Below are 17,982 nucleotides of genomic sequence, written 5' to 3' on the forward strand. Positions count from 1 at the left end.
TACTGCCATACTTATGTATGTGCAGCAGACTTCTATGTAAAGTGATTTTTACAAAACGTGAAAAATCTGGAAAGGAAGGAGGGAGGAAGGGAGCCATATACCAATGGGGTTGGTACATGGTTCAAGGACATGTGGCAGCTGGGGATAGAGAAGTGAGAGGAGGAGAAGGAGGAACATAAGGAAACCAGGGCCAGCCACATGGGGGCCTGGCTCCAACGGAGAGGAAGAAAACATGGGATGGGGGGTGGAGAGGTGTGTGTGTGTGTGTGTGTGTAGGGAGACACCATACCCCAGCACAGACAGGAGGAAAGACAGGTGGGCCACACCAGGTATGGGCAAATGAGGGCAAAGGTCTCTCTCAGCGTAAGTCTCAGGCCAAGCCCCAGTCCAGCCAAGGTGGCAGTCTCTATGCCCTTCCAATTTTCTGCTTTCATTTAATGGGTTGTTTTCTTTTTTGGGGGGGGGGGCATAGAGTGCCTAGCCCAGGAGTAAGAGTATTATACAGTAAAGTTAACATAGGTGAGTTTTTTTGGAATGTGGATTCTTTCAGAATTCTTTACATGAAGTCAAACTTGCATAATGTGACTTTATATAAAGTAAGAACAGTTTGCATGTACATTCAGACTTAGGAAAAATTCTGAGTTTAGTTAGGTTTTCCTTTGTGTTTCCTTGCCTCCTTTTTCTATGGCCTTAAACATCAATCTCCTTCTCTTTGTCTTTTAGGGCTTAGGATTTCTCTAGTTCTCTAACTCCTCTCTTCCTTCTCAAGACAAGAAAAAATCTGATATCAATACTAATTTACACATGGTTAATTGACTGACTAAAACTAGTAAATGAATTTCAGTTGTATTAGAGCAATCAGTAATGAACATTTTGGGCCTTTTTAAAAGCTTTTCCTCATCAGAAAGTTCCTTGAGGGTAGGGAACTTGCCAATTTCTTTGTATCCCTAGTGATTTGTACAGTGCCTGGTACATATTCATTATTTAATGAATGCCTGCTGACTTAACATGACCCTATTAAAAGAATTTCAGACATGAGCAATCAAGCTAGGAAATGGTTGGGTGGTTTTAAGAATTGTGGGAATAATATCATACCTATTTGAAGCCACCTCTAAAAGAGCATGAGGCGGAGGAACTAGAGACCAAATTGCCAACATTTCCTGGATTATGCAGAAAACAAGGGTGATCTCCGCCCCCCCCCCAAAAAAAACTACTTCTGTTTTATTGACTACAGTGCCTTTGACTGTGTGGATCACAACAAAATGTGGCAAGTTCTCAAAGAGAACTCAAAGAGATGGGAGTATCCCATTACCTTACTTGTCTCCTGAGGAGCCTGTATGCAGGCCAAGATGCAACAGTCAGAACCAAACATGGAACAACTGATTGGTTTAAGACTGGAAAAGGAGTACAACAGGATTGTACATTGTCACCTTATTTATTTCACTTACATGCAGAGTACATCATACAAAATACCAGGCTGGACAAATCAAAAGCTGGAAGCAAGGTTCCTGAGAGAAATATCAACAATCTCAGACATGCAGACAATACCACTCTGAGGGTAGAAAGTTAAGAAGAAAGAATAATAAGCCTCTTGATAGGGTGAAAGAGGACAGCATAAAAGCTGGCTTGAAGCTTAACATAAAAAAAAAAACTAAGACCTTGGCAACTGGTCTCATCACTTCCTAGCAAACAGAGAGAGAAGAAATGGAAGCAGTATGGAAGCAGTGTCAGATTTTATATTCTTGGGCTCAAAGATGTAGATGGCAACTACAAGCCATGAAATTAAAAAATTCTTGCTCCTTGGAAGGAAAGTTAAAGCAAGTCTGGACAGCATACTAAAAAGCAGAGACATCACCTTGCCAACAAAGGTCTGTATAGTCAAAACTATGTTTTTTCCAGTTTTTCTCACAGCAACTTATGGCTGTGAGAATTGGACTGCAAGGAAAGCTAAGCACCACAGAATTGACACTTTGAATTGTGGTGCTGGAGAAGACTTTTAAGAGTCCCATGGCCAGCAAGGAGATCAAATCAGTCAATACTTAAAGAAATTAATTCAGGGGGGCAGCTAGGTGGCACAGTGGATAGAGCACCAGCCCTGAAGTCAGGAGGACCTGAGTTCAAAGCTGGTATCAGACCAGAGACTTGACACTTACTAGCTGTGTGACCCTGGGCAAGTCACTTAACCCCAATTGCCAAAAAAAAAAGAAAAAGAAAAGAAAAGAAATTAATTCAGGCTATTCACTGAAAGGTCAAAAACAGAAGCTGAAGCTTAAATACTCTGATCATATAATGAGAAGACAGGACTCACTGGAAAAGACCCGGATGTTGGGAAAGATTGAAGGCAAAAGGAAAAGGGGACAGCAAAAGATAAGATGGATAGATAGTATCCAGAAATAACAAACATGAACTTGTACAGATTTTGAGAGATAGTGGAGGATAGAATGACCTGGTATGCTATGGTCCATGAGGTCACAAAGAGTTGGACAGGACTGAATGATCGAACAATAACTGAAAATAAACCTGACATAAGTGAGGTTTTGAAGGAAGGGTGCAGGTAGATGGGAAAGTGGAGAAGGGAAAGTTTATTGTCCCTCTTGTCCAGAGAGCACAAAGGCCAGGAATTTTAAGCTTCTAGGGTCAGGGAAATATATAAGCCATTTACACTGGCTTTCTTCCTCAAAATTTTCTTCTCCCAAACTTGCCCCAATGTTCTTTGCTTTATTTCTCTCTTCAGTGTTCATCTCTTGCCACTCCTCCCCCTTTTCTTCTACAATTATTAGATTCCTCTTTTATGGGGCTTATTTGTATAGTTGTAATTATTTTTATTTATTTTGACACTATAATCTTTTTCATCTATACTGCAACTCATCTCTATGACACTTACCTTATTTATACTCCTAATAATTAAATTCCTAATAAGTATGTTAATAGAATACTATTTATTGGTGGAGATATTATGATACATATATCTATGCTGATTATATAGTTTAACTCATCCCACCTATTAGAGAGCTTTCTAAGGTTAAGATGCTGTACCTACTATGTATAGCTAGATAACAGAAGAGTTAAAATAGTTTGTAACTAAATACAACACAAAATAGAGTATGAAAGTCAAGAGAAGAGGCATAAAGTGCTTTGAGCTTTGTAGCTTCTGGCTAGGAGGATCAGGACAGAAACTGTCAAAAGGGTGGAAATATACCTTAAGGATAAACAGGATTTCAACCAGCAGAAATGGTTGAAATCCAGCAGATATGTGGAGGGTAGGAAATTTCATGTATTATATAAGTAGAGGCAATGACGTCAGAAAGTTCTAGTTGTAGTCAGAGAACAATGAGTAATCTGGTTTAGTTGTACTACAGGATATTTGATAGGGAATGTAGATTGGTATCAAACTATTAAAGGCCTTCAATGGCAACCTAAAGAGTTTGGGACTTTATTCTATAAAAAGTGGGGAGCCAATGAAGTTTTTTGAGAAGAGGAGTAATATGTTCAGAATTGTGCATTAGAAAAATTAGTTTTGTAGCAATATCTTGCAATAGTTGTAAGAGGGGAGCCTGTAGATAGGGTAAACAAGATGGTATTAAAATGGTCTAGGTGAGATATAATGAGGGCCTGAAGTAGGATGGTGTCATTGATGATGCAAAAAAGAGGTAAGTGTAAGATATATCAAGGAAGTTGAGATAGGACTTGGCAACCAAATGGATGTGAAAAGTTGACTATGGGCAGAAGTAAAAAGTGACTGAAGCAGAGGTGACCAATCAGAAGGATTAATGTGAATATTACTTTGAAGGGGAGTCAGGAGTATAATGGTAAGTTCAATTTTGAACACAATACATTTGAGGTGCCAAAAGTACATCCCTAGATGACTAATTTCGAAGCTGAAAATATGAGACTAGAACTCAAATGAAAGGTTTTGACTAGGAAAATAGATTTGAGAGTCATCTTTATTAAAGGGAAAGTCGAAGTTGTAGTACTGAATGAAATCAAAGAAGAAAGAGAAAAGAAATACAAAGTCTTCACATGTACTTCAAATACCTCCTGCTTTTTGATGCGCTCAGTATTTTTTCGATTGCTTGCCTAAAGGTACATTGTACTCCAAGTGTAAACTTTGCACCTATGGGCAATCAATATACTGGAAGGGGAAATAATAACATCATAGAATCTCAATGTTGGAAGGAAACTCAGAGTTGTCTTATTCAACCTGTGTCTTCACAGGAATTCCCCCTAAAATACACTTGAGGCAAAACAGACTCTGATTGAAGATTTCCACAGATGGAGCATTTACTTTCTCTCCAGTTACTAAACTCACAGTTTGGTCTAACACTGAATGTTGTTCCAAAACACCTTCAGCTGTTTTGGAAGCCACAGGTGCAGGCAGCTATTAAGCTTCTACTATACTCTGGCTAGTTTCCCCTTTATCTAAGAAGCTGTGTGGCAATGAGTCTCTACTCACTTCCTCCTCTAGGTCTAAACCAACATTTAACCCAATCAATACCCCAGGATGACTTGAATAACAATGGTAAATATGCTAAGGTATAAGCCAATCAAAAACATTAAGTGAATTTACTACTAACACTAGTTCCTGGGGAAAGACAAAATGATAAAAAGTAAACAGACTTCATTATGAATCAGGAAGCCTGATTTCTAATTTGAACTCCATCATTAATTAGTTACACTGGCCACTTCATCTTTATGTGGCTTTGTTTCCTTATCAGTGATGTGTGAAGTTGGAACTAGATTATTTCTGTTATTTTTCCTTTCAGCTCTAAAAGTGCTATGATTATACTTCGGAATTTATTCAGTTTTCTGAATACTAAAATACTTAATACTTAAAATACTAACTCTTCCTATCTATTATCTTAATTTAATAACCAAAATAAATCATTATAAAAATATTTCAGGTATGATCTCATCAATTTGAACTTAAGTGCGCAAGGGTGCATACTAGTTACTATATAACATGAATTATTTATCTATCCTTCGGAATTCACATTCTAAAACAGACAACTTGCATGGATAAACATAGACATCTGCTAAGTCTATAAACAAATATACTGATATGACAGCTATAGAAAGAGCACTAACAAAAGAATAAACCATTATGCAAATTTGCTGTGTACAAGGTTTTTAGTTAATTCAGTTGTGTTTCCAAAAAAGCTATCTGAAAAACCTGTTCTACTTCAACATAATTGCAAAATATATTTTTATTTTCTAAAATAAGGGGAAAAGAAGGACTTGTGAATTAACTAGATATTATTTAGACATAAATGCTATCAACTATCAACCACTGTGATTCCACAATATTCATATTTCTTAAAGTTATTTCATAAAAAAAGAAATTAGCCTTTAGAGAAAAGACTACTTGTAAGTTCCAAGGAACTTATATATTCATCGTTGTGTATTCAATAATACATTCTCAGTGGGATGTTCTCCCAAAAATGTCTACAATTAAAAACAGAAAAGGAGAAAATTGAATGGCTTACTCTCTTGGTGATTTAGTCGAGGATTCCTTTTCTGAGGCATAAGAGCTTATAGTTTGCAAAATACAATTATTTTTTTCAGCAGATAGGGCATCTCTCTCTTGCTCAGCACAGATTAGTTTTAAGGCCTCTACTCCATCTACTTTGTCAACCTTGTCCCCCAGATTTGGGTGTAGTTCTGTAGTACTGATAATTGGATCATCTTCACTCACAGAAACAGTAAGGTCACTGTTACTGCTTAAACTTTCTTCTTCATGCTCCTGCATGTGTTTGGTGGGCCTCTTATTTTTCAGGTCTTGATGATGATCTATAAGAGACAATGAATGAGGAGACTATTTTTCACCAATTTCAAGGGAGTTAAAATTTTCTACCTCAAACAGTGGAGAGTTAATTATAAATTATAAGAAAAATTTATCCCAGCATTTTAAACTTAATTTCCTGTATACAGTACATATAAGTTTTTACATGTATTTTAGAACCTCACAGGCAAAATGGAGCAACTTTAAAATGGGGCAATGAATATTTTCACTTAAATATATACATTAAAAGTCAACAGAACTGAAGTGGTATAATAACAATAGCTGAAAATATATAGGCTTGCAAGGTGCTCTACAAACATTACCTTCTTTGATCCTCACAACAACTTCTCTCAAATTCTGTGGGTAACTTTGAAGACAAGGAAACTGAAGGAAGAGAAAGCGAAATGACTTTCCCAAGGTCACACAGCCAATTGCTGGAGGTAGATAGATCTAAACCCAGACCTATTTGAGTCCAAGACCAGCACCATATCAATTACATCAAATTGTCTGTTTCTTGCCTCTTTCCTTGATGACAGAAATACAATTTTAAAGCTTACTCTGCTCCTCACTTTACCTAGCAGTGCAAAAAGACACGCACACACACAGGCGCACACACATACGTACACACACACACACACATACGCGCGCGCGTGCGTACAAAATTCTAACCTGAGAGAGTTTCCCAAGCACAATGACTTTCTTCTGAATGTGCATTTTCAGAGGCATAATATTCAGGGACAGGTACCAATGGAACTGGCTGTTTAGTTTTTTCTTTCTTTCTTTCAATATGTTCCTGTGTCACTATTCCTTCTGATCCCTCTGATCTGTAAGAACTGTCACCCTTTAAATCAGTGGTTCTGTTCTCTGGACTTAATCTTTCCTGTAACAGAGAATTGAGTTTTGCAGACTTTTTGCTTTCGGGTAAATGACTCTTGCCATTATTTGTGTTGCTTACTATCTCTAAGCAATGAGTTTGTTCAACCTCAGACAATGCCGTGGATGTGACTGGCATTTTCTCACCAATCTGGAGAGATGTCTTTCTGTCTATTTTGTCAGACTTATTTAAGCACTGTGTATCACTATTCATTTGTACGCCACAGCTGTCTGTCACATTACTCCTCTCTGCTGTCTGTTGGCATGAATGTGGGTCAGAAATTGAAAAGCTCTTTGTGGGCTGGGAAGATTTCCACTGTGTACTGAAATCTCCAGTGCTTGAGATGGTTGACATTTGGCGGCCCATAAAGATTGTTGCTGGATGATACAATTCTCTTGACATGGCTGTCCCTGTGTTAATTCCTGATGGCTTCACAACTTGCAGCATCTAAAAAGAAGTTTAAAGTTAAACACGTTTTGTATAAAATGACTATGCTGTTGTCAGAAAGCAATGTCAAGTTATACTATAGGAATATTTAATTAGTACATGTCACATTTAAAAAACATGTTGCTTCCAAAGGAAAAAAAAATTCTATAAAATTCAACTCTATGGAAATCAGTTGCATAAAATAAAGGTATTGGTTAAAAACCATGAAATCTACATTTTCAAAAGCAGATTAAAATAGTGAGTCAAAACGCTTATGTAATACAGGGTGTCTGCAAAGTCTTAATGCAGTTTTAAGCTTTAATAGCTTAAATAATAGCTATTATTATCAATTACATTATAACAACAACAATAATAGTTATTAGTACAGCTTTAAATGCAATAAGACCTTCAGAACACTTTGTATTATAAATTTAATAAGTATTTTTAGAGAACTTGTTTAAAACTATAGATCTATAGTTTATAACAATCATGACTCCTATTTAAATTGCAAATACTTATACCTTTTGCCTGAGCACTTTAAAGTAATTTACAAATCAACTAATTCACAAATAATTCCAATGAAATATTTTTCTTCCTATTTTAAAAAAACTGAATTACTTGATCAGGGTCATAGAGTAGACCTAGAACAGCAACAACGCTAGGGTTTATGAAGTACCTCTATTTCAAAATATTAAAGAACTTTCATACATACCTTATTTACTTTAATAGTACAATAAAGTTAGAAGTGAATAATATAGTTATTCTTATTTCATAGATGGAGAAATTGAAAACAAAGCCACACATGTGAATCAGCAATAATACCAAAATTAGAGCTCCATTTACTCTAGGCTATTTCTTTCTAAAATTCATCCTCACAGTTAAAACTAAAATAAGCAATTTTATAATATGAATCAAAACAAAAAAATTCATTGTATAAAATGCAAAGTTAATAAAAAGGTACTAACAAAAATTAAGTTATAAAACTGATAGTAGAAAAATCCCTACTATTAATAAATTGAGACCTCATCCAAACATTTTTTTTTTTTTTTTGGTTAGGCACTGGGGTTAAGTGACTTGCCCAGAGTCACACAGCTAGTAACTGTTATGTGTCTGAGGCCAGATTTGAACTCAGGTCCTCCTGAATCCAGGGCCAGTGCTCTATCCACCTAGCTGCCCTTTATCCAGTCATTATTGAGGAATATTAACATGAGTATGCTGCTTCAAATTATGAAGCCACACTACTTAACCTGTTAAATATAAACTTTTCATACAAAATGGTTCCAAAGGGTATAGTATTGAGAAGAACTAGGACAAGGCTGAGAAGAGGGACAAAAGTCTTAATGGTTCATTCAATGTTGAGCAGACCAAGACAGAAATTAATTCTCAAACTTTTCATAGAATTATAAGATTTGGATCTAGAAGAGGATAAAGATTTACTCAACCAACCACCCTCCTCCTCCTCCCACCCCAACCCCTGTCCACTTTATAGATAAGGAAGATGAGGCCAAGAGAGAGTAAGCAATTTGTACAAGGTAAAAGCAGTACTAAAAAAGAGATCTGGGACCTAAAACCAGATCTTCTGGCTCCAAATCCAGTTTTACTTTCATTTTATCTATTGATTAAGGGATACATACACTTTTTCCATTTACAATAAGAATCAAATCAATTCATTTTACATAAGTCACTGGTTTCTTGTAGCAATATTTTAGCAGGTATTTGCATTTACTGATGATGCAGCAGGATTTACATGACTTTGTTTGCTCAGCATCAGGCTATGAATGAAAATGAAGATTTTGGTGTGATTTTGATCACATCAGAGATTAAAGAGCCATGTGGTAGGAAATAAGCTCCCACATGCTTTGGTTCTCCCTAGCCCTTTCCAAAGAAGGCCATTGAAAGGTAGCAGATACCCCACTTACTATGACACTGCTTAGGATAATCATTCTTAGTCATAACTTGTCATACAGAGTTTGGATTCATACTCTTGACTAGAAGGAAGATCAAATTTTTGGTTTTCCTAGGTAGCTAAATTTCTTTTGTTCTAATATTACTTTAAAAATCTTTCTTTCAAAAAAGTTTTAGTATTTTTAAACATGTTTTTTTTAATTTTATTTTTATTTTTATCACGGTAATTTATTTATTTATTTGTTTCCAACATTTACTTCCACAAGATTTTGAGTTCCAAATTTTCACCCCATCTCGCCCCTCCCCCCACCCCAAGATGGCATGCATTCTAAATACCCCTTCCTCTAGTTTGCCTTCCCTTCTATCTCTCCCCTTCTTCTCTTATCCTCTTCCCCTTCAATTTTCCTGTAGGGCAGGATGGATTTCTGTACCCCATTTCCTGTATTTCTTATTTCCCAGTTGCATGTGAAAACATTTTTTTTAAACATGTGTTTTTAAAACTTTGGGTTCCAAATTTTCTCCCTTCCTCCCTCCCCACCCACCCTCATTGATAAGGTAAGCAACTAAATATAGATTATATATGTGCAGTTATGCAAAACACTTCCACAGTAGACATGCTGTGAAAAACTAACTCTATTTCCCTTAATCCTATCCCGCCCACCCATTTATTCTATTCTTTCTTTTGACCCTGTCCCTCCTCAGAAGTATTTGCTTCTGATTACCCCCTTTCCCAATCTGCCCTCCTCTCTATCATTCCCCTACTCTCTTGTCCCCTTCCCCCCCCCCATTTTCCTGTAGGGTAAGACAGATTTCCACATCTAATTGAGTGTGTATGTTATTCCCTCCTTAAGTCAAATCCTGTGAGAATAAGATTCACTCATTCCCTCTCACCTTCCCCCATTTCCCCTCCACTGTAAGAGCCTTTTCTTTTCTGTTTTTTTTTTTTGTGGGATAATTTACCCCATTCTACCTCTCCCTTTCTCCTTCTCCTAGTATATTCCTCTCTTGTCCCTTAATTTTATTCTCCAGATATGACCCCTTCATTTTCAACTCACCCTGTGTCATCTATCTATCTATCTATCTCTATATATATGTACATATAATTTTTTCCCCTCCAACTACCTTAATACTGATAAAGGTCTCATGAGTTACAAAAGCATCTTTCTGTGCAGGAATGTAAACTAGTTCAACCTTAATAAGTCTCTTATGATTTTCTCTTTCCAGTTTATCTCTTCATGTTCCACTCAAGTCTTCTATTTGAAAATCAAATTTTCTATTCAACTCTGGTCTTTTCATCAAGAATGCTTGAAAGTCCTCTATGTCACTGAATGACCATTTTTTCCCCCGCAGGATTATACTCAGTTTTGCTGGGTAGGTGATTCTTGGTTGTAATCCTATCTCCTTTGCCCTCCAGAATATTATATTCCATGCCCTGCAGTCCCTTAATGTAGAAGCAGCTAAATCTTGTGTTATCCTGATTGTGTTTCCACAATACTTGAATTGTTTCTTTCTGGCTGCTTGTAATATTTTCTCCTTGACCTGGGAGCTCTGGAATTTGGCTACAATATTCCTAGGAGTTTTCCTTTGGGGATCTCTTTCAGGAGGAGATCAGTGGATTCTTTCAATCTCTATTTTGCCCTCTGGTTCTAAAATATCAGGACAGTTTTCCTTGATAATTTCTTGAAAGATGATGCCTAGGCTCTTTTTTTGATCATGGCTTTCAGATAGTCCAATAATTTTTAAATTCTCTCTCCTGTATCTATTTTCCAGGTCAGTTGTTTTTCCAATGAAATATTTCACATTGTTTTCTAATTTTTCATTCTTTTGGATTTGTTTTACAGTGTCTTGATTTCTCATAAAGTCACTAGCTTCCAATTGCTACATTCTAATTTTTAAGGAAGTATTTTCTCCAGTAATCTTTTGGACTTCCTTTTCCATTTGGCCAATTTTGCTTTTTAGGGCATTCTTCTCCTCATTGGTTTTTTGGACCTCTTTTGCCATTTGGGTTAGGCTAGTTTTTAAGGTGTTATTTTCTTTAGTACTTTTTTGGGTCTCCTTTAGCAAGCTGTTGACTTGTTTTTCATGATTTTCTTGCATCACTCTCAGTTTTTCCTCTCCTTCTCTTACTTGCTTCTCAAAATCCCTTTTGAGCTCTTCTAAGGCCTGGGACTGATTCATATTCTTCTTGGAGGCTTTTGGATGTAGGAGCTTTGGCTTTGTTGTCTTCTTATGATTGCATGTTTTGATCTTCTTTGTCACCAAAGTAAGATAATATAGTCTGACTCTTTTTGAGCTGCTTACTCATGATCCCGGCCAATTACTTGAGCTTTAAACTCTTTGTTAAGGTAAAAGTCTGCTTCCAATGTGAAGAGTGTACTGTCCCAAGCTTCAGGGGTTTGCACAGCTGTTTTCAGAGGTACTTCTAGGGACCCTGTAAATTTTCAGTTCTTCCAAGGTGGTATGATAAGGGGCGAGGTGTTTTCTCTCCACCACCACAACAAGCTCCACCGCACCAGCATTCCTCCTTGGCCCAGGACCACCCCTCAGAACTGTGACCCAGATCCAAGCACTGGTAAAAGAGATTCCTGAAATCCCCCTCTGATCAGCCACTCGATTTCCCCCTCAGTCTGTGGGCCAGAAGCTCAGGAAAAAGCCGTGGCCCCAGGCCGCATTTGGGACTTGTGGCTGAGACCTAGCTCCTCTCTCACCGCAGTCACAGACTATTCCCACTGACCTTCTAACTTGTCTTTGGCATTCGTGGGTTAAGAAGTCTGGAAACCGCCACAACTGCCCATGATTCAGCCCTCTAAGGCCTGCTCCAGGGTCGCTATGGCCTGCTCGCCCACACCGCACTGCGCTCCTCTCCCGGCCCAGTGCAATATACCTTTCTGATCAACCATCCAGGCTGTCTTTGGCTGGAAATTTGTTTCACCCTGTCTTTTTGTGGGTTTGGCTGCTTTAGAATTTGTTTAGAGCCATTTTTTTAGGTATTTGGAGGGCTTTGGGAGAGAGCTCAAGACAGTCACTGCTTTCCCTCTGCCCCTAAACATGTTTAAAAATAAGATGACTACACAGCAGTTCTTAACTTTTATGACATGGATCCCTTTGGCAGTCCGGTGAAGCCTATGGAACCCATTTCAGAATTATTTTTTTTTCACTTATTTAGTTTTGTGAATTAAATTTTTTTTAAATTTAATACAATTTTAATTTTAACTAGGTAGGATATTTGCATGCAAATTTCTGGATAATACTTTCTTAGGCTGGTGGATCTTGCTTGGCACTCCACAGTCACCTGACTTTAGACTTTTTCTTGTGGGGTCATGTCATAATTGTCCTGTAGTCATCAAAACTACATCTCAGAAATTATGGCATATGGTGTCATCATTATCATCTTCTTTCACATAGTCTGTCCAATTCCTTTAATTATGATGATGCAATAAACATTTATTAAGCAGTTACTATATGCTAAGCATTATGCTAAACACTGGGGATACAAATAAGAAAAACAAAATCCCTGCTCTTAAGGAATTTATGGTCTTAAAGGAGTCGGTGGGGGGAAAGAACATGCAAAAGAAACTGGAAAAGGGAGGCGTCATCAAAACCTCATTGTTTAGATGATCATAAGGCTAAAATCAATAATTATAAGAATCATTTTCATTGAAGTTCTATTCTGATACCTCTTCATGGAATAGAGACAGGGGTGTGCTGGAATCAGTTTAAGGTAGGGAAGTTGTTAAATTTTCAGCGTGAGCATTTAAACCTCAGAAATTGGCAAATGCTACAAAACAGGACTCTTATTTATTGTTTTGTCGATTGTCCAGGTTTGGAGGCTAGCTTCTTCACCTTGAGCAGGATGTGCTGAACCTGGGTGATATTTCCAGGCAAAGGTTGCCCCAGGGCCCAAGGCCACTGACAGTGGGGCCCATGCTGTAGCTCCTTCCTTTCACCAGGTAGGGGAGGATGAATTTGAAGGTGAGGGGGGAGGGTGAAACTCTTTTCTTCTATGAGAGGGATTAACAGATACCCTCTTGACTCAAGGGAAGGGAGTGAGAGAAGGGAGTGTTTCAAAACTCCTTAATGAATGATCACAAGATCTCCAGAATTTGCTAAGATGTTTTTAGCTGTTCTAACTTTTCCCTATAACCTCCATGAAGGAGGATTCAGGGGTGTAGAAGGAAGGGAATAAGTAAGCCTCAGGGAACCAAAAAGTACCTGTAGTTTTCCCAATTCCCTAATGGTGAGAGAATTGACATAACTGGGCATACGCTTCCGGATAGGGCATCATTCCTTATCCTCAACGCTGTGGAAGGTGTACCCAGGTCCATGGCCTCAAACCAAACCAATGGACTGAGGACCTGAGAGAGTCAAGCTGAGTGCAAGACAGCCTTGTAACTGTCTGCAACTCCAAGCCTTCCTAGGTACTTGGAGAGAGACCCCAACTGCAGGGCAAGAAAGAAGAAGGGAGGCTTACGCACCTTTCAGTCTTGGCTGAAGAAGAGCTTGGGGTTAGGCAGCTTCCTCATACAGGCCACCAAAATGTTAAAGTTTAGGGGTGCTGGGACCCTGAAATCACACCACAGGGGTCCTGCCCGAAAAAATTTGACCCAAGCCTTCTTTCAGCCAAAGACAAGGTTTATTAGAACATCTGTCTTATTGGCCAGAATCTGAGCAGTGGCTAGACTTTAAGAATCTGAGCCTAGAATCATTTTTGAAACACATAAAATACATAGGATTACAAAGGAAACCAACTATATAGGAATATGGTTAGCAAAATATTTTAAAATACAGTTCATGGCCGATCTAAAATAAACTTTAATCTTGTATTTCAACCCAAAAAAACAACACTAGTGACATTTATAATGCCCTTTAAGGCTTACATAGAGCTTTATATATATTACTTTTAATCGTCACAAAAACCTTGAGGGATAGGAACTCTCCAATATCCAAATGGTTCTAAAATATTTGCACTGATATAAGTATTCCCTCCAACAAGGTGGATTACAGTCCATTCATATCTGACCATTTTATGAGCCTCATATCCATAATTTCCCCATGGGAGGTCCACCCAACCTACTTAAGGCTGTGCTCATGCTCTCTAAATATCAAAAGTATAACAATGAAGCATGCTGTAGGTCTGTCACTTATTTCTCATTCTTGCCACATTACCACCCCATTGTCTTCCTTCAATTACACATTTCTTTGAAGGAAATATACTACTTCTGTATAAATTATTGTTTGCAATATGTTGTAGCCTGCTCATGCCCTCTATAGCCCACTCTATTTTCCCTTGGGTAGTGCTCAACTTCCAAACTCTGGAAACCAAAATATTCTTATAATTCATAACCAGACAGTATTACTTGAGAAATAGGGTACTAAAAAAACAAGTCCTACTTTCAGAGAGAAATGAGGTAATTTGCCACCAGCTCCTCTACTAGGTTTCAACTCCATCACTATCTTCATCATGCCCCACTAAAGATAAACTTATCACCAGGACATTTATCATAATGTAGATTGCTCCAGCTTCACTAACTCATCAGTACCTTTGGCAGCTTCTGCCTCTATGACTGGAGGGCTGGAGGGTGGAGAAAAAAACTTCTCCCACAGACTTCCTTTTTTAGAAGATTCAAAATTCCAGACATTTCTTCATTCGTAACCTGCTGCTCTATTTGGTTTCAAAGGCACGGTCTCTTCATCATGCCCCTTCACCAAGTACCCTCTGGTACTCCTCCTCCCTTTTCCAGTTTCTTTTGTATATTCTCTTTCCCACTCCTTTCCCCCACTCCTTTAAGACCATAAATTCCTTAAGAGCAGGGATTTTGTTTTTCTTATTTGTATCCCCAGTGTTTAGCATAATGCTTAGCATATAGTAACTGCTTAATAAATGTTTACTGCATCATCATAATTAAAGGAATTGGACAAACTACGTGAAAGAAGATGAAAATGATGATATCATATGCCATAATTTCTGAGATGCAGCTAAATATTTGAAGACGACCCATAAAATTTTAACTTGTACAATGTTTATCCTAATGTCTTTTCTCTGGTTCTCTGTCCCTTCTTATTATATGTATAAGGATATGGTTTGCTTCTTAGATTCTTATAACTGCAAGTGCTATCACTTATCACTTTGAGAAATGAAAATAAATTAATATTGCTTGCTATTGAAAATATATGTACTCAAATAAATAGCAAAATTAATAAATAAAGCCCTTATCCCTTTGTTAGGAGCTTGTGTATAGGAAGTTTATTTCCCTTTGGTATTTGTAAAAGCATTTCACATGTAGAATCCCAGATGGAATTCAGAGAATAATTCAGTCATTCTCTGGACACCTGCCAGAAAATTGGCATGTATTCTGTGTTAATTGACTCTCATTTTTTTTTTCTATCATCCCTATAACCAGTCAAGAAGGCTTCCTCCTTTCCCCAATAATAAGTCCAAAGTAAAGTACCCATCTGGGTCCAGTAAGTCTCATAGCACCTGGCATTACATATATATTGTAGCTGAGTTGTTTCAGTTGTGTCCAACCCTCCATGACTCCATTTAGGGTTTTCTTGGCAAAGATAATTGGAGTTGTTTGCCATTTCATTCTCTAGTTCAATTTATAGGTCAGGAACTAAAACAAACAACTTGCTCAGGGTCACAGAGCTAGTTTAAGTATCTGAGGCTAGATTTTAATTTCAGATCTTCCTGACTCCAAGGGCAGTGCTCTGTCCACTGAGCCACCTAGCTGCCACCTAGGCAGAGGTTAAGTGACTTGCTCAGCAAAAGTAGCAGATAATACTTTGTTCCCCACCAATCACCAACTTGAAATTCCCATGCCCAAAAAGCAACAACAACAACAAAGTAGTGGGAAGCAAATACTGCACATACAGAGTGCATGTACAAAGACGACCAAGTGGGAAATTATCTTTAGAACTGCCCCACCACCACAGTCTGAGGATAGCCTTATCATTGACTCAATGGATACAGATTTGGAGGCTAGCAATATCCCACTCCTATCTCCAGCCAGCTGTAAAGAATGTCCTTTAACAAATCTCTTTGGGACATGAAAGTTTTCTGCATGGGTTTCCTTTTCCTCACACTAGTGAGTACATATGAATTACCACTAAATCACTCACTTGGAGATCTGTGCCACAAAATGAAAGAACTGAAGCGGGTGGGAAAAAGTCTCATTTTAAAATTCTTTGAACTCAGTGAGGCCTAATTCCAATAGCTGCAATGAGTGGGCCCAATTTTGCAGTTCTCTGAGGAAAAATTATAACTCTGAAAATATACATGAACAAAATAGGAAAAGAGAAGACTAATGAACTTAATAAGAAATTTTTAAAATCAGAAAACAAAAAATAAATCTGAAGTAATTATAAAACAGGAAATTTTGAAAATTTAAAAAGAAATAGATAAATTGGAAACAAAAACGACCACAGATTATTAAACAAACTAAAAATTGGATTATTGAAAAGACAAAGAAACTCTCAGCTAACTTACTTAAAAAGGAGAAAAATCAAATCATAAAAAATGAAAAAGTTAACCAAGAAAACAGAATTATCAGAATCTACTATCCACAATTATATAACAACAAAACTGATCATTTAAAAGGAACCACTACAAAAATGCAAAATACCCAAATGAACAGAAGATGAAATAAAAATCTTGATTCAATTTCAGAATAATATACTGAACCAATTATAAAGAAACTAAAGACAACAAAAACAAAACAAAAAACCCTGGTCCTGATGGGATTTACAGGTGAATTCTACCAAACTTTTAAGAACAATTAATACTTAGACTACACAAATTATTCTCAATAATTGAGAAAGCAAACAAACTACCAAACTCCTTTAATGATACTGCTCCTTCCAGAGATCATGCCGAGGAGGAGCTAAATGACTGAGCTTGGTACTCCTTAGGACTATGCTGATGCTGGGTTATTTTTTTTCATCCTATAGCTTCACCCTGTAAATCAAACCTTCAGAGACCAGGCCTAGGGACAGTTAAGGTACTTGGTTCAGCGTTCCCCAAAGAGACTCCTGCCAAAAAAACTACAACAAAATGTCCATAAAATGATTCACTGTGATCAAATTGGATTTATACCCGTTCACAGAATTTCCCTCTTTTCACCCTCTATAATACATGTTGGTACATAAGCTATGATTATTTTCATGAGCATTGCAATGAGATGACTACACTATGCTACGAGATGTTTCTAGTTGCCTTTGCGTGGAAAATAAGTCTTTTATTTGCTGCTTCTTCCATTCAATGTAGGGCAGATAGGTGGTGCAGTGGATAGAGCACCACACCTGGAGGAAGACTCAGTTCAAATCTGGCCTCAGAAACTTATGCGCTGTAACCCTGGGCTAGTCACTTAACCCTGTTTGCCCCAGTTTTCTTATCTGTAAAAAATGGGTGGAAAAGGAAATGGCAAACCATTCCAGTATCTTTGCCAAGAAAACTCCATTGACAGTATCATGTTATCATCCACAGGGTCACAAAGAGTTGGACATGACTGAATGACTAAACTACATCAACTTTACATTAACTGAAGAACATATAAATATGTATATATACAAATTAATTTTATCTAAAGGAAATCAGGGTTGAATACTGTCTTTTGTAAACCACACTATAGTATATGCACTGTAAGATAATCTCACTATGTACAGATACTTGTCATGTAATAATATTACCTATAACCAATCCTCTTTGATATTCAGGAAGCCTCTCCAGTCACTCACACTCAATCCTATGATTCTAATTACTTCTAATAAGATGGTGGCAAGCCACGATTAAATTCTATTTATCCCAGTTATGAAATAGTAAAGATATGAACAATCATTTGAATGTCACTTTGAAAAGCACACTTGTCCCTTAATTATAAGCTCATTGAGGGTACCTTTGATTTGTACATATAGATGATTCATGTAAAGGTTTATGCATAGGTGAGAGAAAAGGCATATAGATTGACAGTTAATGATATTTCATTGGTCACCTTTTTTTTTG

At 37.3% G+C, this 17,982-nt stretch overlaps 1 protein-coding gene across 6 annotated transcripts in view; it reads right to left on the reverse strand.

The window, feature by feature from the left end:
* KIZ (kizuna centrosomal protein) overlaps positions 1–17,982 on the reverse strand; it is a 205,913-nt gene that overhangs the window by 127,918 nt on the left and 60,013 nt on the right. For all 6 annotated transcript variants that reach the window (XM_027840432.1, XM_027840428.1, XM_027840431.1 and 3 more), the window contains 2 exons: positions 6,449–7,100; positions 5,484–5,787 (listed from right to left, as the gene is read on the reverse strand). In XM_027840432.1, coding sequence (XP_027696233.1) covers positions 5,484–5,787; positions 6,449–7,100 — 956 coding nt within the window. The remainder of the gene's footprint in view (positions 1–5,483; positions 5,788–6,448; positions 7,101–17,982) is intronic.

This window comes from Vombatus ursinus, unplaced genomic scaffold, assembly GCF_900497805.2.
Source record: "Vombatus ursinus unplaced genomic scaffold, bare-nosed wombat genome assembly UNPS02014841.1, whole genome shotgun sequence".
In the NCBI taxonomy this organism is placed as follows: domain Eukaryota; kingdom Metazoa; phylum Chordata; class Mammalia; order Diprotodontia; family Vombatidae; genus Vombatus; species Vombatus ursinus.